The following is a 20,851-nucleotide window of genomic DNA, read 5'->3' on the forward strand; positions in this document are numbered from 1 at the left end:
AGCTCCCTGGGAGGGATCGGAGCCGGCGGAGGCGGAGCCGAACGGGCGGGGGCGGTGCTGGGTCGCGCCGGGCCTGGGGCCGAGGCGGCGCGCGGCGCTGACAGCTGAGTCGGCTCGCGGCCTCCCGCCCCCTTCGCGCCCGGCGCCGACCCCGGCCTGGCCTGCCCGGGAGCCATGAGCCCCGGGCTGCTGATGCTGCTCGGCAGCGCCGTCCTGGTCGTCTTCGGCCTCTGCTGCACCTTCGTGCACCGCGCTCGCAGCCGCTACGAGCACATCCCCGGGCCGCCGAGGCCCAGGTGAGCGGGGGGTGGGGGCGGGGGCCTGGATGGGGCGCTCGCATGGGGGGCCGGGGGACCGCGGCCAAGCCGGCATCGGGGCTGGGGGTCCAGCCTTGGCATTGCGCGCGGCCGCTTGGAAACGGCGGCAGGGAGAGGGGCGCTAACTATTCTTAGTAACAAATTACTCACAGCCGCAGCAGCTGCTCGGCGCCCACCGCGCTCTGCTGGGCCCCGAAAACGTGATGGCAGCGACAACCCTGTTAGGTAGGCGCTATTGTTACCCCATCGCTCAGACGAGGAGACTGAGGCGCGCAGAGGCAAAGTCACCTGCCCAAGGTCACACAGTTGGTAAGCCTAGATTTAAACCCAGGTCAGCCTGGCTCTAAAGTGGGCGCTCTTAACTTTGGGACTTGGATGGGGTCACTCAACCTGCGTTGTCACACACTGTACTTTGGTCACATCCTCCTGCCCCCTCCCCTCCACCCCCCTTTTTTCCCTCCTATTTCTGTCCTGGTATCTCCGTTTTGTCTTCTCCTTGGTGATTCCATTCCATCCCTGGCCCTCACCCCCACTCACCCTACCTCCCCACCTCCCCCACCCCCAGAAGCTTACCTTTCTGGAGCTTAAATCGGACGTGTCGTTTCTGTGCTCCAAAGGCTTCCCATCACTTTAGAACTAAATCTAATTCTAAATTAAGTCTACTCTGTGGCCAGCAAGGTCCCTGCTGAGCTCTCAGAACCCACTCTGTACTGTTCTACCCCCTTGCTCGCTCCCTGCTGCTTCCAGTCTTCCTGCACCCACCCACCTCTGCTGAATCCCTCCTTCCGGGTCTTCCTGTTCCCCATCCACCCTGTGTAAAGCCCAACTCCTAGCCCCAAACTCCTTATGGGGCCATCACCCCTGAAGTTACCTTCTTTCCACCTGTTGACTGTGTGTTCACCTGTTGACTGTCTGTCTCCCCCTTTAGAATGTGAGCCCTGGGAGGGCAGGGATGCTGTGTGCTCACGTGTGTATCCCCAGCGCCTGGCACATTGCAGATGCTCAATAAATATCTGTTGACTGAATGAAGAAACAATGGTATTAGACACACTTTTTAAAACCTCAGGACACCAACATTCTGGAAGGCACCCACCTTCAGCACAAACCAGATGCCCTGGCATTAGAAGCCCGAATCCCTGTTTGGGGGGTTCAGGAAAGATCTCTGTGGCTGGGGACACAGGGAGGCAACTGTTCTCCCTGCTGGCTCTCTGTCCTCCCAGGTACCCTCTCCCACCCTTTTCCCTTACTTAGCAGCTGTGTCTTCCCCTCCATCTAGATGGTTCTTTGCCCAGCCTTCTAGGCTTGGCTTAAATGCCAGCTCCTCAGGGAGGCCCTACCTGTTCCCACACCCAAATATAGTATGTCCATTTTATAAACTCTAAGTCACCAGAATGGTAATCAGGTAATTATTTGTGCAACCTCCTGTTAAGTGTCTGTCTCCCCCATAGGCCTGTGTCTGTCATGTTCACTGCCGTGTTCCCGACATCTAGCTCAGCAGCACCTGGTCCAGGCACAGTAGACCCTGGATAAACTCTGATCAAAGTTGGATGGTGGAAGTCCTGCCAATTCTGTTAGGTACACTCACCCTTTCAGGTTTTCAAATCAGCCACCAACAGCTTAGAACTGAATGAATTTTGTGCTCATTCTGATAGGCCTCCTTATGACTTGACCTTCTCGTAAACCCAAGTGCTTCACACACTGCAGACCCAGGCCAGTCTCTGTGTCTTAAGAAGATAGAACTTAAATTAAGCTCCTCTCTGCTCCTCGCCCCACATCAGTTTTTTTTAATTGCATTTTTAAAATAAAATTATGTATGCGTCACATTTACCCCTGTGAAATGTACAATTCAGTGCTTTTTAGTATAGTGACAGTTATGCAACCATCACCATTAGTTCCAGAACATTTTCATCACTGCAAAAAGAAACCCCACAGCCATCAGCTGTCACTCCCCACTGCCCCCCAAACTCCCATAGCCTGTGACAACCACTAATCTGCCGTCTGTCTCTATAGATTTGCCTGTTTTGGACATTTCATATAAATGGACTCATACAATATGTTACATTATGTGCCTGACTTCTTTCACTTAGCATAATGTTTTCAGGGGTCATCCATGTAGCAGCGTGTGTCTGTATTTCTTTCCTTTTTATGGCTGAATTCTCCCTGAAATCTTACACCAGAAAATCTACATGTGACCTACAGATGTGTGGGTGGGCAGGTGGGTGGAGGAGTGGGAGGAGGCTGAATATGATTTGGGTTGGGCTCTTTATTCTAAGGAGGTCAACTGAACAGTGCATATGCAAATTTGGGATTAAAAATTGCTTGGTGGTCAAATACAAAACCACACAAAATGAAAGTTCTGGAACCTCTTTTTAGCACAAATCAGATGCTTTGGCATTCAAAGCCTGGATCCCCAAACCTTGACTGGCAGCACCATGGTTGACAAGAAATCTATGTGCATTGAGTCTCCAGTAATGGCATTTGCCCCTTGGTGCTTTAGGGCTTTGCCAGCTTGCAGGCAAGGAGCCCTCTGCCCTGCAAGAGGCAGCTGCTATGCTCTCCCAGCTGCACTCTTCATCCTCTTTATTCTGCAAGAGTCACCAGGATGCTCTCTCCTCCAAGATGCCCTCCCTGAGTGCCCCACTTCCGTGTCCTTATTACGAACAACATCCCACCACAACAATCCACGTAACAGCTGAAACCTCAGACCCAGCGTTCAGATCCCACACAAACACTGGTAGCTTCTGTATTCCTCTGTCACTGCTCTGAACTTCCTCATCACCCCCCTACTCTCCTGGTAGTGTGGGAATGAATGTAAACTTGACAACGAAAAGTCTCTTTCTCAGTTTTTACTTATTTTGTAATAAGTTTTTCAAAAGTCCTGTGCAGTATTGGTTCTCTTCGCCCTCTCATGCTTGCCAAGTTGCCAGGCATGGGGGCTGTGCAATAGTTGCTGGATGGTTCCTGGCGATGGTGGAGACCCATAGGCAGCTCTGTGGGCGGTGCATCCAATGGACTTGGGCTGCCCAGCTGTGCACTCACCACCCCATCCCTCTGGCACGAGGCACATTCACGGTCCCTCACCCTCACTCTGAGTGGGTGGCCCACCCCTCAGCCATTTCGTGGGCTCCCTTCATCCCTCTGGGTGGCCTCACAGTAGGCTCTTCAGATGAATTCTGCTCCAGTTACTGTCCAAAACTTTCTCTGCCCACAGGAAACCTCGGATTCCCACTGGGCCAATCACAGGGTTATAGGAAACTGTGTGCTGGGGACAGGGCAGGGGAGGGGGATTTTTGCCCTCCTTCTCTCCCTGGGCGGCTCTACTGTACCACGTCTACCCCCAGGGGCACACCAGGTGGGCTTCTGTCTGCCCCTCCTGGTCCCAGGAGTCTACCTCCATCCATCATCACCCCTCCATCCATCATCCCTTACCTGCTTGTTTCTAACGCCTGGACTTCGAGCTCGGCCTTCGCCTCCCCAGCGCCCCCTGCAGGAACCCAAAGGAATGGGTCTTGGGCTCCTTTCTTGCCTGGCATTGGGACACCATGCCACTCCATGCCCTTGACCTTCTTGAGGTGTCACTCACCTTCCTCCCCAGGTGGCTCTGGACTCTGGTGCTTAGGGTGGAGGCTCTCAGACAGGCCTGGGAAGGTGAGGAGGGTCCAGACTCTGTCCTCACTCAGGTGACTCAAAACAGAATATTCTCCCCAAACGTGCAGCTTTGGGGAGTGACCATGGATACTGGCTTATTCTGGAAATACAGCCAGTCATGTGTGATTTCCACGGTCCCTCTTTCTGCAGGTGGGACGGTATAAGTTCAAAGCCACTCACCTCGAGTGGGCGTAACTGCCCGGCACCCCGCTGAGCTTCCTTCCAGCCTGCTCGCCCACTCTTTCCTCAGTCTCTCACCTCCCTCCACCAGCGCACACTCAGCCTTTATTCTCGCCTCCTACTTCCCTGAGCAAATGAACAGCCTGAGAGAACTTCCTTCCAGGACTCTGCCGCCACGGTTACCCTCTTCCCTGCACCGGGCCCGCGCGCGCACCTTCTCCGCTGGGACCTCGGTGCTCCCCAGCAAAGATGCCCTGCCCCCACTGCTCAGAGACCCCAGCAATGCCCCCTATTTTCTCCGTCATCACATTTCCTTCTCTTCTGCATCATTGCTATTTTTATGTAATAGCTTGTAAAACAAACCTCTTCCCCTTCACTCCCTCCAGCTGCCGCCCCCCCATCCCAGCTTTGCACCCTGACAGCAACACCCCCTCCGAAGCCTGCCTGTCTTTAGCCCCTGTTCCTCCCTCCCCTTCTCTCTTGAATCTACTGCCCGTCAGGCTCTGGCCCCCACCTCTCCACCCAACAGGCTTTGGTCAAGGCCCCAGTGACCTCCATAGAGCTAGGTGCTGGGTCAGTGCTTGGTCTCCATCTTGCCCGGCCCCGTCTGCTGCCAGGAGCAGGGCAGATCCCTGCCTCCCCCTTGCAGCCTTCCTTCTCCAGGTGCCCCCTCTCTCTCCCCAGCAGGCATCTCCTGCTCAGTCTTTCTGGCTGGTTGTCCCTTTACTGCCTGTCCCCTAAACAGTGGCTCACTCTTGGGGCCTCTTCTCTGTCTATACCCACCCCCTTGTGGTCTAACCCAGTCTGTCAACACCACTTCTCTGCTAAGGACTCTGGCATTGACATCTCTAGCAGGGAGCTCTTCCCCAAACTGCAGCCTTAGGTGCCTACCTGCCTGCTTCCCTTCCATGTTAGATGGGCAGGGCACCACTAACAGCTCCAAGGCTGGCTCCCAATTTCATCTGCTTGTCTCAGGTTGGTTCCCAGAAGCCGATCTTGAGACAAGAATTGAAGTGTAAGTAGTGTGGGAGGGGGGTGATCCTGGTGGCGGTTGGGGACTGGATGGAGAGAAATGGTCAGAAAGCCAATAAAGCAAATTACCTCTGGGGGTAACTGAGATGCAACCCCCTGGGGAACTCTGGGACCCGGTGGAGCACAGGCTCCCCGCACCACACCCTGAGGTGGAGGGAGCTGGGGTCATTGATGGAGGGCTACTCTGGGGGGTGTCGAGCTGAAAATTTCAGGCTGCCCCTTCCCCAGGCGGAGCCAAAAGAGCGCAGGGCAGAGTCTTGGGTGCTGGCCTTTGGAAGCCTCTCCACCTGGAAGGACAAGGGCAGGGGGTGGGTACAACGGTGTCTGCTGCTCCCACCAGGCCCCCTCTCAGTCATCCTTACCTTAGTGAAATGCAGCTCCATCCAGCCTTCCAGCGGCCCAGGCCAAAAGCCTCAGGGTCATCCCTGACCCATGTCTCACATCCCGCGTCCAATCCATCAGCAGGTCCCCTTGGCTCCGCCCTCCTGCATGTACATTCAGAGTCTGACTTCTCATCTCCACTCACAGCCCCCTCACTGGTGCCCCTGCTTCCACCCCTGCCCCCCACCTGCCCTGTTTCCTCTCAGCTCTGCAGCAGCAAGGACGATTCATTTAAAACCCAAGTCAGGTACCATCTCTGTTCTGCTCAAAGGCCTCTGGTGGCCCCCACTTCACCAAGTTCAAAGCAAAAGTTTGGATAACAGCCCACAAGGCTGTACACGATCTTCCCCCAAACTTGGTGACCTTATGCTGTACCACATTCCCCTCAAGCACTCTTCTCCAACCACACCACCTCCTTGTTGTTCCTTGAACTTACCAAGCATGCTCCTACCTCAGGACCTTTGCACCTACTATTCCTCTTGTCTGGAATGTTCATCCCCCAGATACCTGCGTGGCCAAGTTCCTCACTTCTTATAGCTCACATGTCACCTTCTTAAAGGGATGTTCCTTGACTTAACTATTTACGATAACCCTCCTACCCCCGTCCCCAGCTCTCCTTACCTTCCCCAAGTCTGATTTTTCTGCCATCATTCTCTGACTTCCTATTTACTTATTTGTTTATTCACTCTGTCTTCCGCCAGGAGAATGTGAGTTCCATGACCCAGAAACCCCCAAATTGCAGTTTTGTTGTCACCCATTCTGGAAGCTATAGTAAGTAAGCTTGATGGGAATAAAGTTAAACAGGAGACAGGAAGTCATCACTATCATGGAATGTGCCTAAGGCAACACCAAACAGGCTTGTTTACAATCTGGTTGTCACATTGCCTTAGTGTGACCAAACCATGCCCTGGTGAGAAGGACATGGGGCACCAGCCACACACCTGGGGCCAGGTGACATCCTCTTCCCAGCCTCAGCTGCCCTACCTATTAGCTAGGTTAATAAAAGACCTACTTCCAGGAGGTGTGGGGAGTTCAGATGCCTGGCAGGCTTACCACGGTGCCTGGCATTTAGTAAATGTTCAATGAATGTCTCAAGTTTTTCCTCATGCCAGCCCCCAAACTCTACACCAGGGAGATGGTTTTATTCCTCTCCATCTTTCAAAGAAAACTTCTGGAGCCAGTCAGACCCAGATTTGCATCCTACCTGGTGATCCTGAGCCAGGGCCATACCTCTCTGTGCCTCAGTCTTCCCATCTGTGAAGTGGACCTGATAACACCAGCTTCACAAGATCCTGGGGGGAAGGAAGCACTCTTTGATGGTGACTTCCAGTCATCTTAATGTTCCCCATTTCTTCTAGTTTCCTTCTAGGACACCTCCCCTACTTTTGGAAAAAGGATGAGGTTTATGGCCGCGTGCTCCAAGATGTGTTTTTGGATTGGTGGGTCCTAACTTGTCATTTGTTGCCCTTACTCCAGTCCCTGCCCATCACAAGTCAGCTTCCCCCAACCCCCTAACCCCCAGTGCAGCACACACACCCCTCCCCAACCCCGGTCACTCCCACCCCCAGCAGTTCCTCTTCTGAATGGAGAGGTGCACAAGCGTGATTCAGAAGGCAAGCTCTGCCTTTTGCCAACTGCTTTCTGAGCCTCAGTTTCTTCATCTGTAAATTGGGTGGGGGTGTGACTAGGTAACAGTCATTGTTTGGGGTAGTGCTTTACACTTTTCAGAGACCGGATCTTGTTTGGTTCCCAGCACAACATTTTGGGGCAAAGGAGGAGGGTAGCGATGCTATTTCGTGGATTTGGAAACTGAGGCCAGTGGGGGATGTGACTCAGCAGTGAGTCAACATCAAGGCAGAACCTTTGCCCCAGACCCCTGTTGAGACCCCTACCCCCCCACCCCCGGGATGGGATGTCCTGTTTCTCCAGCTGAGCCTGGGCTGATCTGATGATATTCACATCTCTAGTAGTTGACAGCCTCCTTTGCATCATTTTTGGTTTCCAGGGCTAAGAAGTACGGACCCGTTGTGCGGGTCAACGTCTTCCACAAAACCTCAGTCATCGTCACAAGCCCCGAGTCGGTCAAGGTAAGAAGCAGAGTGGTTTTCAAGGGGAGCCCTCCCCTTCCCTGGGTTGGGTGCATGAAATTCTGCTCCAGGGACTGTGGGAGAAACATTCCAGAGTCACACGCATTTGGGCAGGTTTCCCAAGGATCCCAAAGGGAACAGCATCTTTCTCTCTAACCACCCACCTTTTGGCAGCGGGGGTGGAGGGGGCTCCTAAAAGCAGGGCTGTCTGATGTGGGCAGTGAGTTATTGTTAGACTCTTCTGGGTTGGGAGTCTTGCCCAACTGGTGCATGTGCGTCTAGTTAGTTCACCTCTCTTAGCAGTTCCTTCATCTGCGAGGTGAGATTATAACCCCTCCCTTTTAAGGCTGTGATGGGAACTAAATATTGATGTGTTTATTTAACAAATCAAGGGTCAGAAGATGATTCAACATGCACTTTTCTATGTACTTCATAATTATTAAGCCATTTAATCCTCATAGAGGTAGGGACTCAGTCCACATTTTAGAGGTGAGGAAACAGAGACAGGCAGCATTAGTTGGCCTATAATATGTGCAGGATGGTGTCTGCCATGTAAGTACTAAGAATGGCCATCAGATAGTCTACTTTGGAGTTGGCAGAACTGGGCTCAAATCTGGGCTCTGCCACCAACTGGCTATGGAACCTTGGACAAATTACTTTATCACTCTGGGCCACAGTTTCCTCATCTGTAAAATAGGGATGATGCCTCTCTTATAGGTGGTTATAAGAATGGAACTGAAGTAATGTATGTGAACCATCTAGCCCCTGCATGTCACACAGCAAGTGCTCAATAAATGATGGTACTGTTATTCTCACAGTGGGTGCTGAGCTGATTTGCAGGGGTGATGCTCTGCTTGGAAAGTGGCTTTGGTGACACTAAGAGGGATAAAATACAACTTGGGGTCTAGATAATGAGACAAGTTGAATGACCATGGTGTCTCTCACAGGATGTTAAAAGTCATTTTATTAAAAGAAGTCTCATTGCAAATACAGACACTGTTCGACTTTTTAAAGCATGCTACCAAAAACCGTACACAAGATCTTCATGATGCTCAATGAGAAAAGAAGTGGAAAGAGACATATTAATGTGATGAATCACATTGATTAGCATTCAAGTGTTAAACCAACCTTGCATTCCTGGTCATAATACAATTTGTTGCAGGATGCGTGGATACGTGGATACAATTTATTCATCTTCTGTTAAGAATTTTTGTTTCTGCATTTATTTCTTTCTTGATCCCTGGCTATGGAATCAGGTTAACAGGCTTCATAAGATGAGTTGGGAAATGTTCCCTCTCCTCTGTTTTCTGAAAGAGTTTGTATAGAAGTAGTGTTATTTCTTTTAAGGTTTGATAGAATTTACCAGTGAAGCCATCTGGGCCTGGCATTTTCTTTAAGGGAAGTGTTTCTGTTCTCCTTAAGTTGTACAATCAATTTTTAAAATTGATATATGGCCATTCAGATTTTCTATTTTTTCTTAAGTTTGGTGTCTTTCAAGGAATTTGCCTATTTGTTCTTAATTGTTGAAATTACTGGTATAAAGTTCTCCACCATATTTATTATCTTTATCATGTCTACTTGCTCTGTAGTGCTGTCCCCTCCTTCATTCCTGAGAATAGTAATTTGGGCTTTCTCTTACCTTCTTGAACAGACTAGCAAGAGGTTTTTCAATCATAGTGATCTTTTCAAAGAACCAGTTTTTGGTTTTATTGGTTTTCTCCATTGTTTGTTCTCTATTTTATTGATTTCTGCTCTTTATTATTTCCTTCCTCTGCTCTCAGGTTAATTTGTTCTTGTTCTAATTTTTTAAGGTGGTAGCTTATATAATTGATTTTAGACTTTGTTTCCTTTCTAATATAAGCATTTAAAGCTATACATTTCCCTGTAAGCACTACTTTAGCACAAATATACCACATATTTCAATATGTTGTGCTTTTACTTTCATCCAGTTTAAAATAATTGCTTACTTCCCTTGTGATTTCTTCTTTTTTTTTTTTTTTTGATTTTTTTTTGATTTTTTTTGATTTCTTCTTTGAATCATAGATTATTTAAATGTGTTATTCAATTTCTAAGTATTATAGGATTTTTCAGATATTTTTCTGTTATTGATTTCTAATTTAATTCTGTATGGTCAGAGAAAATACTCCTCATGATTTCAATCCTTTAAAATTAATCGAAGCTTGTTGTAGGGCCTAGTATATGGTCTATCTTTGTGAATGTTCATGAACATTTAAAAAAGAATGTATGTTCTATCATTGTTGGAGTGTTTTAGAAATGTCAGTTAGGTCAAGTTGGTTGATAGGGTTATTTGAATATTCTAAATCCTTACTAATTTTCTTTCTACATGTTCTAGCAATTACTGAGAGAGGAGTGTTAAACTCTCTGACCTCATCATGGATTTGTCTATTTCTGCTTTCAGTTCTATCACTTTTATTTTGGCTGTGCCTTGACTTTGTTGCTGCATGTAGGCTTTCTCTCATTGCAGCAAGCAGGGGCTACTCTTCATTGTGGTGTGTGGGCTTCTCAGTGAGGTGGCTTCTCCTTGTTGTGGAGGGGCTCTAGGTGCACAGGCTTCAGTAGTTGTGGCATGTGGGCTAAATAGTTGTTGCTCGCGGGCTCTAGAGCACAGGCTCAGTAGTTGTGGCACATGGGCTTAGTTGCTTCGTGGCATGTGGAATCTTCCCAGACCAAGGCTTGAACCCATGTTCCCTGCATTGGCAGTCAGATTCTTAACCGCTGTGCCACCAGGGAAGCCCAGTTCTATCAATTTTGATTCACGTATTTTGAAGTTTGGTTACCAGGTATGTACACATTTAGCAAAGTTATATCTTTGTGATAAATTGATCCCTTTATCTTTAGAAATTTCCCCTTTATCCTTGGTAATATTCCACTTCCTGAAGTATATTTTGTCTGGTATTAATATAGCCACTCCAGCTGTCTTATGTTTAGTGTTTCATGGCATATATTTTTCTACCCTTTTACTTTTAACCTATCTGGAATTTTATATTTCAAGTGTGTTTCTTACAGACAGCATATAGTTGGGTCTTGCTGTTTAATTCAATCTGACAATCTCTGCCTTTTAATTGGAGTGCTTAGGTCATTTACATTGAATGTAATTATTGATATGCTTAAGTTTCAATCTACCATGCTGTTATTTGTTTCCTATTTGACCCACTTGTTTTTTTTGTTTCCTTTTCTTCCTTTCCTGCCTTCTTTTAGATTGAGTATGTTTTAATATTCCATTTTATCTCCACTGTTGTCTTATTAGCCTCTTTCTCTCTCTCTTTGTGGTTGTCCTAGGATTTATAGGACAATCTTTAACTTATATCAATCTATCTTCTAATATTATATCACTTCATCTCTGTTCACTTTTTTTTTTTTTTTTTATTGGCTGCATTGGCTCTTCGTTGCTGCATGCAGGCTTTCTCCAGTTGCGGCCAGCAGGGGCTACTGGGAGGGGGGGACTACTCTTCATTGTGGTGCATGGGCTTCTCTTATTGCAGAGCAGGGGCCCTAGGTGCTTGGTCTTCAGTAGTTGCAGCACATGGGCTCAATAGTTGTGACTCAGGGCCTCTAGAGTGCAGGCTCAATAGTTGTGGCATACGGGCTTAGTTGCTCCATGGCATGTGGGATCTTCCTGGAACAGGGATTGAACCCGTGTCCCCTGTATTGGCAGGTGGATTCTTAACCACTGAGCCACCTAAGAAGTCCCCCTGTTCACTTTTAAGATTCTCTCTTTATCACTGATTTCAGAAATTTGATTATGATCCACCTTGGTGTGCTTTTCTTTGTGTTAATTCTGTGTAGAATTCTTTAAATTTCTTGGATATGTGGGTTCCTTGAGCATATTTGTAAAATTGTAATAAATGTGTTAAAGTTCTTGTCTGTGAATTCCATCATCTCCGCTATTTCTACGTTTGGTTATAGGTCAGATTTTCCTGCTTTTTGAATGTCTACTGATTTTATGTTGCACACTGGACATTGTGAATTGTACATTGCTGAGTGCTCAATTTTGTTTTATTCCTTTAAAGAATGCTGGGCTTCATTCTGGCAAGTTGCTTTGATCCTCTCCAGGTTGCTTTAAGGCTTTTGAGGGTTGATCTAGAGTAGGCTTTTACTCTAGAGCTAGTTTAGCTCCACTACTAAGCATTCCACTACAAAGTCCTTCTAAGGACTCTAATAAAGGCCTTATTTCTGAGGTTTTAACTCTGGCCAGTGGGAACTTGAACAATTCTTAGTTTGTTTGAGCTCTGAGCATTTTTTAGCCTACTGTTACCCAGTAACTCCTTTTCCCAGAAGTTTCTTACCTGGTCTTGTGGAGTTTCACTCTACACATGCTCAGATTGTTATTTATACAAAGATGCAGGGGATCCCTGTGCAGGTTTCTGCACAGGACCTCCTTCTCTACAAAGCTCCTTCCTCTTGGGTCCTCTGTCCTACAAATTCTAGCCTTTTCTGGCCTGTCTAGACTCTGATCTCTGTCTCATCAATTTTGAAAGCCTGCTGGGCTATATTTGAGTTTATTCTTTAAGTGCCTTTGTCCTAAAATTGTCTCTGGGCAGAAAACTGAAGTGTTCCTATATTATAGGGCTCTCATCTTTTTTTTTCTTTTTTCTTTCCTTCTGTCATGTTTCACAGTCCTTCTCTACCCATTGCCCAGTGTCCGAAAGCAGACATTTCATACTTTTTGCTTATTTTTATGGCTGTTTATGGCAGGAGGGAAAGTCCCTCACAGTTACTTCTCCATGGTCAGAAGTGTGCTGTCAGAATGGGCAACACAAGAAGACAGCAAGGTGCTAGGTGTTCTCTGTGCATCTCTCGTGTCCCAGAGCCCAGCTCACTGGGCCAAACAAAGGATTCCAGGGACAGCAGGCTGTGGGTACCCTGGTCAGAGACTGTGTTGAGGCTGTTCTGCCTCAGGGGGGCTCCTCAGTTCAGGTTGGGAAGGGCTGGCACAGACCTTGGACTACTCAGAGGTATTTGAATGGGGCCTGGGAGCTGGGCCTTTACTGCCAAGGTCTTTTTGCAAAAGAGGAAACCAGCAGGAGTAGAGGAGTGACAGAACTTGGTTTACCAATGACAGTGTTTGGGTGGGGGTTGGGGGCCCCAGGATGTGGCTCTTGACCCAAAGTCAACCATTTCTGGGTTTCCTTTGAACTGAAAATTTAGTATTAGACCCCCAGGAGCTAAGCCCACCGACACCAGCAGCCCCTGGGCTAATAGATAGCAGAGATGTCATCTTACATCTTAACTGCTTTGCCATGCCCACAGAATAAAGCCAAGTGCCCCACAGGGCAGGCTTCTGGGAGCTGGTCCTGCAGCCTCATCAGCCCCCCTGCTGCTGCCCCTCCCCACCAACAGCTCCACTCCTCTGCCTGAATGCACCATGTGACCTGGGCTTTTCCTACCTGGATCACAGCCTTCTCTCCCCTCTCCCCCACAGCAAATTACCTGGATTCAAATCCTATGTCCACCATTTACCATGTGTATGACCTTGGGCCAGTTTGAAACCTCCTTTTTTCATCTAGATATAAGATGAATATAAAAATACCACCCACGTCTTAGGGTTGATTGGGCATTAAATGAGCTACAGGACGCTGGTGTGCAGCTGGCATTTGTGGAGCACCTGCTGCGTGCCAGGTGCCATTCTCTGCACTTTTCATGTAGCACTAATTTACTCCTCACAGCAACCCTACCAGGTAGGTACTCTCCCAATTCCCATCTTGTAAAATAAGGAAACAGGGGCAGAGGTGGTGAGTCATTCACCCAGGGTCACAGATTTGGCAAGCGGTGGAGTGAAATGTTTGAGCCCAGATTCAAATTTAAGCCAGCGGAGTCCACAGCCCGAACTGTCAACCCCTGGGCGATGCTGCCTCAAAAGCTGTAGCTAATATTACTGTTGCTACCATCCTGCTCTTGGTGAGGAAGTGGACACTTCCCTCAGGAAGCCTTCCTTGCCTTCCACAGCTGGGATGGCACTAACAACACTGAACCTGTGCTGAGTGTCTCTCCTGTGTCCCAGAAGCCCACCCACCAGCCTACTCCCCTTCCTCACTCTGGTTTCAGAGCAGCCCTTGCCTGTCCTTGTTCTCGCCACTTTGGAAGGTGGCATGGTGCTGGCTTCTGAGTGTGGGCATTGGCAAGTGTGCCCCACTTTCCTCATCCCTGAAAGAAAGGACTTCTGGAGGAAGTAGGTGAGATCACGCATGAGGCGTTCACGCCACAGCTGGCACTCAGCTCAGGATGATTATTGGGAAGCGTGTTTCACAAGAGTCAAGAAAACTGATGAGTCCTCTGCAGCCTCTCAGGGGGGCACAAGCTCATGTTGTTTTTTTGGGGATGTTTAGAAGTTCCTGATGTCAACCAAGTACAACAAGGACTCCAAGATGTACCACGCAATCCAGACTGTGTTTGGCGAGAGGTAAGATGCAAGGAGGGGCCTGGGGGGAGTCCAGGAGAGCCTCCGGCTTCGAGGGGAGGGCGCTCGGGGTCCAGAGTGTGAGATGTAGCATTAAGTCTCAATGCCCTGGCTGCCGGGCACACTACAGGCGCCATCCGTGATGGCCACCGCTCTTCTCATCAGCACCGTCCCTCTCCTCCTTTCCCCTCCAGACAGCAGGTGGGAATGAGGGGGTGTACACCATTACCCCATTTATTATTTATTTACTTATTTATTTATCATGGTAAAATTTACATCACATAAAATTCACCACTTTAACCGCATTGGAGTTACCATTCAGTGGCATTCGGTACGTTCGGCTCGTGGTTGCAACCATCACCACTGTCTGGTTCTAGAACATCTTCATCATCCCGAAAGGTGACCCGACCCCGCCAGGCAGTCAGTTCTCCTTCCTTCGCCCCACGTCTCACACCTCGCATTTGTCTCTCCTGCAGGCTGTTCGGCCGAGGCCTGGTGTCTGAGTGTGACTATGGGCGCTGGCACAAGCAGCGGCGGATCATGGACCTGGCCTTCAGCCGGAGGTGAGCGCGCCTGCAGACGGGCCCCAGGGGCCGTGGCGACTTGCTCAGAGGCGGTGCTGGGCTGCCAGCCTGCGTGGGCTTGGAAAGGACGAGTCTTCACTGGAAGGGGCCTCACCCGGGCTGAAGGGAGAGAGGAAGGACACAGCGTTACTGGTCAAAGAGAGAGCAAGACGGGCAGGCGGGGCGGGGAGGGGGCGGACGGGGGCGGAGCCTGAGAGGCCCACACGTGGTTTGTGAACATCAGGAGCGGAATGACAAGTGCCTGGAGGTGTATGGGTCCCTGTCCCCCAGCAGCTCCCCTGGCTCAGACCTATCCCTGCTCGTCTGGGCTTTTTCATTTATTATAGTTTTCGTTTTGGGGTAACATTTCATTTTTAAAATAACTGCTTTAATAAGCTATAATTCAAATACTGTACAATTCACCCATTTACAGGTACAATTCAATGGTTTTCAGGATATTCACAAACGTGTACACCGATCACCGCGGTTGACTTTAGAATATTTTCATTGCCCCCCAAATCGGTCACTCCTTATTTCCTGTCAATGCCTGCAGCTCCTGACGACCACTCATTTACTTTCTGTCCTTATGGATTTGCACATTCTATACATTTCTTATAAATAGAATCATACGTTTCTTTTATGCCTGGGTTCTTTCACCTAGCATAATGTTTTCAAGCTTCATCCACATTACAGCGTGTATCAGCTTCATTCCTTTTTTAAAATTAATTAATTACTTTATTGGTTGCATTGGGTCTTCATTGCTGAGCAGGCTTTCTCTAGTTTCGGTGTTCGGGGGCTACTCTTCATTGTACTTGGGTTTCTCACTGCGGTGGCTTCTCTTGTTGTGGAGCACAGGCTCTAGGCACATGATCTTCAGTAGCTGTGGTGCATGGGCTCAGTAGTTGTAGCTCGAGGGCTCTAGAGCTCAGGCTCAGTAGTTGTGGCGCATGGGCTTAGTTGCTCCGCGGCACGTGGGATCTTCCTGGACCAGGGCTTAAACCTATGTCCCCTGGATTTGCAGGCAGATTCTTAACCATTGCACCACCAGGGAAGTCCTTCATTCCTTTTTAATTACCAAATAAGATTCTGTTGTATGAACATACCACATTTTATTTTTATTTATTTATTTATTTATTTTGCTGTGCACAGGCTTTCTTTTAGTTGCAGTGAGTGGGGGCTACTCTTCATTGTGGTGCGTGGGTTCCTCGTTGCTGTGGCTTCTCTTGCTGCGGAGCATGGGCTCTAGGCACGTGGGCTTCAGCAGTTGCAGCACATGGGCTCAATAGTTGTGGTTCACGGGCTTTAAAGCGCAGGCTCAATAGTTGTGGCTCACGGGCTTAGTTGCTCTGTGGCATGTGGGATTTTCCTAGAGCAGGGATCGAACCCGTGTTCCCTGTATTTGCAGGCGGATTTTTAACCACTGCGCCACCTAGGAAGCCCCATGCCACACTTTATTTATCCATTCATCAGCTGATGGACTTTTAAGTTGTCTCTACTTTTTGGCTATTGTGGATAATGCTGCTCTGAACATTTTTGTGTAGATACGTTTCTCGTGCGTGTATAGTAATGGGATTGCTGGGTCATTTGGTAACTCTATGTTTAACATTTTGAGGAAGATGGTCTTTTATTTTGATATAATTTCAAATTTACAGAAAAATTGTCAGAATAGTCTAGAGGACTTCTGTATATTTTTTTACCCAGATCCACTTATTGTTTATTGTTTAAATCACCATTTGTTTTGTCATTTCTTCTCTATGTGTATATATAATATGTTTATCACTTTCTCTGTGTGTGTGTATATATTATATATATATTTGTAAAGTGCATGTTTTTAAGCCATTTGAGAGTAAGTTGGAGACATTGTAACCTCTTCCCTTAAATGCTTCTGTGTGTATTTCATAAGAACATGGATATTCTCTTACATGACTGCAGTTTAGTTATCAAAATAAGGACATTTAACAGTAATCCAATACTGTTATCTAATCCACAATCCATATTCAAAGTTTGTCACTTGCATAATGACAGCTCTTTTTTTCTTTGTCTAAGATCCAATCCAGGTCCATGTGTCACACTTAGTTACCATATCTCTTTAGCCGCCTTCGTTCTAGAACAGTTCTTAGTTTTTTCTTGAGTTTTTTGACCTTAAGATTACAGACCAATTTTGTAGAGTGTTCTTTAATTTCATTTGTCTGTTTCTGTTCAATTACACTCAATTACATTCATTTGTCTATTTCTGTGCAGTTTACACTCATTTGTCTATTGCTGCTCAGTTATACTCAGATTGTGCCTTTTTGGCAAGAATGGCCCAGGAATAATCTTGTGTCCTCTTCAGGGCATCGTATCAGGAAGCACGTGTCGATCTGTCCCATTGCTGGAGATGTTAACTGCTCCCTTAGTTAAGGGAGTGTCCTCCAGGCCTCTCCACTGTGAAGTTACTGTTTCATATGTAATCTGTGGATGACCATATAAATATTTTCAGCTAGACATTCATCATAGCCTCCTCCCTGGCCTCCCTGCCTCCCATCTCCCTCCTCCAATGCATCACCTCACCACCCTGGAGAGATCTTGCTGAAACTCAGATCTGACCACATCTCTCCCTTGTCATGAAGTCGTCAATGGCTCCCTGTGATCTGAAAGATGAAGGTCAGACCTCATCCCACCCCCCAACCCCCCGCCCACCCCAGTCTGCCCACTAGACACCTCCAGCCTTTGGACCCTCTCTCCTCCACTTTCCTGGAAACGCTGGGCTCTTTCTGGCATCTCTGCCTGTGTTCCTGTCATTCCCTCTGCCTTCTGTGCTACCTCAGGGAATTCCTCTGCCTCTGTTGATACCCAGCTAAGATGTCACTGCTTTGGGGAAGTGTTTCCTGACCTTCCAAGACTGAGTTCATGTCTCCACGATGGCTCCTATCATATCCACTGCAATGATTCTCATTCAGTCTGCCTCCCTCACTAGACCTTGGGTCCCTGAAGGCAGAAGACGCACCCTGTCCCTGGACCCCTGCACCCAGCACGGCACCAGGCAATTCACAGGCCCTCCAGGAATGTCCATAGAGTGAATGAATGTATGGAAATGGTCTTGGTCTTACTGGAAAGTTGCCAGGAATGATAAAAGGAATAGACTAGAAGGGGGCATTTATTTAATGAATAATTATGCCAAGTGCCAGGGTTATGAAGGCCAGCCAAGGTGATGTTGTCCTTTCCTCAGGAAGCTTTGAGGTTATCAGAGGACATAGATTCTAACCAGATGACCGTCCATAGTGCTTATGACATAAATACCAGCAATAGGTCCTGGTGGACCCTCTCCAGCACACTGAACCTCACGTTTGCACTGCACTTTACATTTTATGAAGTGCTTTAACAGACATTTTTATTTAACAATTTTAAAATTGTGGTAAGATACACATAACATAAAATGTACAATCTTGCCCATTTTTAGGTGTACAGTTCAGTGGTATTAAGTACATTCACATTGATGTGCAAATGTCATCGCACATTTTTATTTTTTAGTTTTACAGTAAGGTAGCCATTGAAGAGATGACTATTTTTATTGCAAATGCAAAATTCTCAATTGTGTGAAAGAAGCTTTGGGAGATTCCTGTGTTTATTCACTGTTGGTGAATCTGAATTCACTACCAAGGAAAAAAATAGGAACCACAGGTGAGTTTCATCTCCAGCCATTACCCACAGAGAATACCATTACATACTCAAAGTGAAACTGTGAGAATAAACTGCCAGTTTCTGTTTTTCTAGATATTAATTTTACTGAAAGACCTTGGTCCCAATCATTCCATAAAAGACGAAGGGTTGGGATTTTACTGTACTGCTAACATTCCAGTCCGTTATTTTGTATCTGCAGTAGCTGCAAGGGATTCAGTACTGGTGTGGTAACCAGTGCGTGGGATCCAAATAGTCAATTCGAATGTGATTTAAAAAAAAAATAGACAACTACAAAGAATCTTGCAAATAAATTTGTACTTGCAAACCATGTAAGTGTTATGAAAAAAAAGTCAAGGGTACTATTGGGGCATATATTGGGCCTCCTTAGGCTTAAGAGGATGTGGCATTTGGGTGTCCATCTGGAGAGAGGACAGATATTAAGTTGCTAATGGGGCATAGGGATGGAGGGTGGGAGGGGAGAGAGCTCAGGCAGAGGGGACAGCATGTGCAAAGGCCCTGAGAACTTTGCACTGTGCTTTGAAGGAGATGAAAGGCGATTGTAACAGGAAGGTAATGCTGCAGGTGGGGAGTGAAAAAGGGCAGACAGCCTCCTGGGCCCTGGTAAGCATTTTCCCCTCTCTCCTGAGAGCAACAGGGTGCTTCAAAGCATTTTAGGTGGGCAAGGGACCAGATCAGAGTGGTGCTTTCAGTAGATGTCTGGGCCACAGAGAATAAGACATGCAGCCAGCATGGGGTGGAAGTAGCTGCGACCACACAGATGCCAGGGCCTGTGCTAGAGCTGGGAACCAGAGCAGGGCTGGCTGATAGGCAATGAAGAGCTGATATTCTTTCCTAATTAAAAAAGTTACTCTTTTTTTTTCTTTTCTGCAATTTTCTCTTTTTACTGTTTTTTAAAACCTCTTATTTGAAAATAATTTCAAATTTATAGATAAGTTTCAAGAATAAGAATAGGAGGATGTCACGGAGCAAGTAAGCCCGTGTGCCACAACTATTGAGCCTGTGCTCTAGAGCCCGTGAGCCACAACTATTGAGTCCGTGTGCCACAACTATTGAAGCCTACGTGCCTAGAGCCCGTGCTCCACCACAAGAGAAGCCACCGCACTGAGGAGCCTGCGCACCACAATGAAGAGTAGGCCCCTGCTCTCAGCAACTAGAGAAAGCATGTGTGCAGCAATGAAGACCCAACACAGCCAATAAATAAATTAAATAAATAAATAAATGTATTTTAAAAAAAAGAATAAGAATAGGAGGGAAAAACACCCTTATACCCTTTGCCCAGATTGCTACTATTAAAAATAATTTTAATTTCAAAAGCAGCACTTTCTCTTTGTAAAAATTCAGAAATGTATAATGCACAAAGGGGCAATCTCTCCCCTTCCCATTTCCTCAGGGATACCATTTTTGTGCATTTGGAGCACATTCTTTCATACCCCTTTCTAAGCTGTATGCCAGGCAGACAAGCCAGGTAGCTGTCCTGGGGCAGGGGCGCTGAGGGGTCAGAGCTCTGGGTCTGAGGACTCATTTCCATGTAGGATTGGGCACTGAGATTGCTCCAGGGCAGAGTGAAATGGGATTACAAAAGGCTGCAGATGGTGGCCCTGGGCAGGGCAGGTAAGGAGAGTGGGCCGTGTGAGCAGATAGGTCGGAGGAGAAACTTCATGGACTCTAGGAGGCCCCAGAGGCCTTTCTTCCCTTCCTCCCCACTGTCCTCTGGAGTTTCTACATTGAAACATCTCCTTGGGGTCAGACTTGAAGGGCCCAGTGTTGGACAGAGGACCCACAGAACCATTAAAACAAGAGTAAAGGGGTGCTTCCTAGGTGGTGCAGTGGTTAAGAATCCGCCTGCCAATGCAGAGGTCATGGGTTCGATCCCAGCTCCAGGAAGATCCCACATGCCGCGGAGCAACTAAGCCCGTGTGCCAAAAAAAAAAAAAAGAGTAAAGGGACAGCGGCCATCCTGAGTGGAGGGGGATGGTGAACCCCAAGGCTTAGTTTGATTACTGCCACCTCAACCTGTGAGCTGGGTCTCAAGGGGAGCCCAGAAAGGCGGGGAGGGCCCCCCACCTCCGCTCTGCACAGTGGCCTCCCTCCAGAGAGGGGGGCACAGGATGTCCGCAGGTCTGGGCTGTCCCAGGGACCACTGATACCTGTGCTGTTTCCCCAGCTCCTTGGTTAGCTTGATGGAAACATTCAATGAGAAAGCAGAGCAGCTGGTGGAGATTCTGGAAGCCAAGGCGGATGGGCAGACCCCCGTGTCCATGCAGGACATGCTGACGTGCACCACCATGGACATCCTGGCCAAGGTGATGGGAGCATGGTGGGGCGGGCACAGGGTGGTCCAGATGGGCAGAAGGCTCTTCTTCCCTCCGCTTCCCCCTGCGCCCTCCTCCACATATCAGCCGCCCCTTCTCTGAGCTGGGAGCGTCATCCGTTTTTATCTCCTTGAACATTCAAAACAACCTAATGTGAGATTGGAGCTACTAACTCATTCTCTAGAAATGGACACCAAGAGATGAGGGGATTGGCCTTTGGCTGGTCAGTGGC

At 47.9% G+C, this 20,851-nt stretch overlaps 1 protein-coding gene across 1 annotated transcript in view; it reads left to right on the forward strand.

Moving 5' to 3' along the window:
• The first annotated feature begins 83 nt into the window (after positions 1 to 83).
• The window catches only part of LOC130852241 (cholesterol 24-hydroxylase), a 33,805-nt gene continuing 13,037 nt past the window's right edge, over positions 84 to 20,851 (forward strand). Inside the window, exons 1-6 of the mRNA XM_057733099.1 lie at positions 84 to 296; positions 6,917 to 6,997; positions 7,564 to 7,645; positions 13,993 to 14,066; positions 14,540 to 14,626; positions 20,472 to 20,610. Coding sequence (XP_057589082.1) covers positions 175 to 296; positions 6,917 to 6,997; positions 7,564 to 7,645; positions 13,993 to 14,066; positions 14,540 to 14,626; positions 20,472 to 20,610 — 585 coding nt within the window. The 5' untranslated portion in view covers positions 84 to 174. The remainder of the gene's footprint in view (positions 297 to 6,916; positions 6,998 to 7,563; positions 7,646 to 13,992; positions 14,067 to 14,539; positions 14,627 to 20,471; positions 20,611 to 20,851) is intronic.

Source organism: Hippopotamus amphibius, chromosome 4 (assembly GCF_030028045.1).
Source record: "Hippopotamus amphibius kiboko isolate mHipAmp2 chromosome 4, mHipAmp2.hap2, whole genome shotgun sequence".
Taxonomy (NCBI): Eukaryota; Metazoa; Chordata; class Mammalia; order Artiodactyla; family Hippopotamidae; genus Hippopotamus; species Hippopotamus amphibius.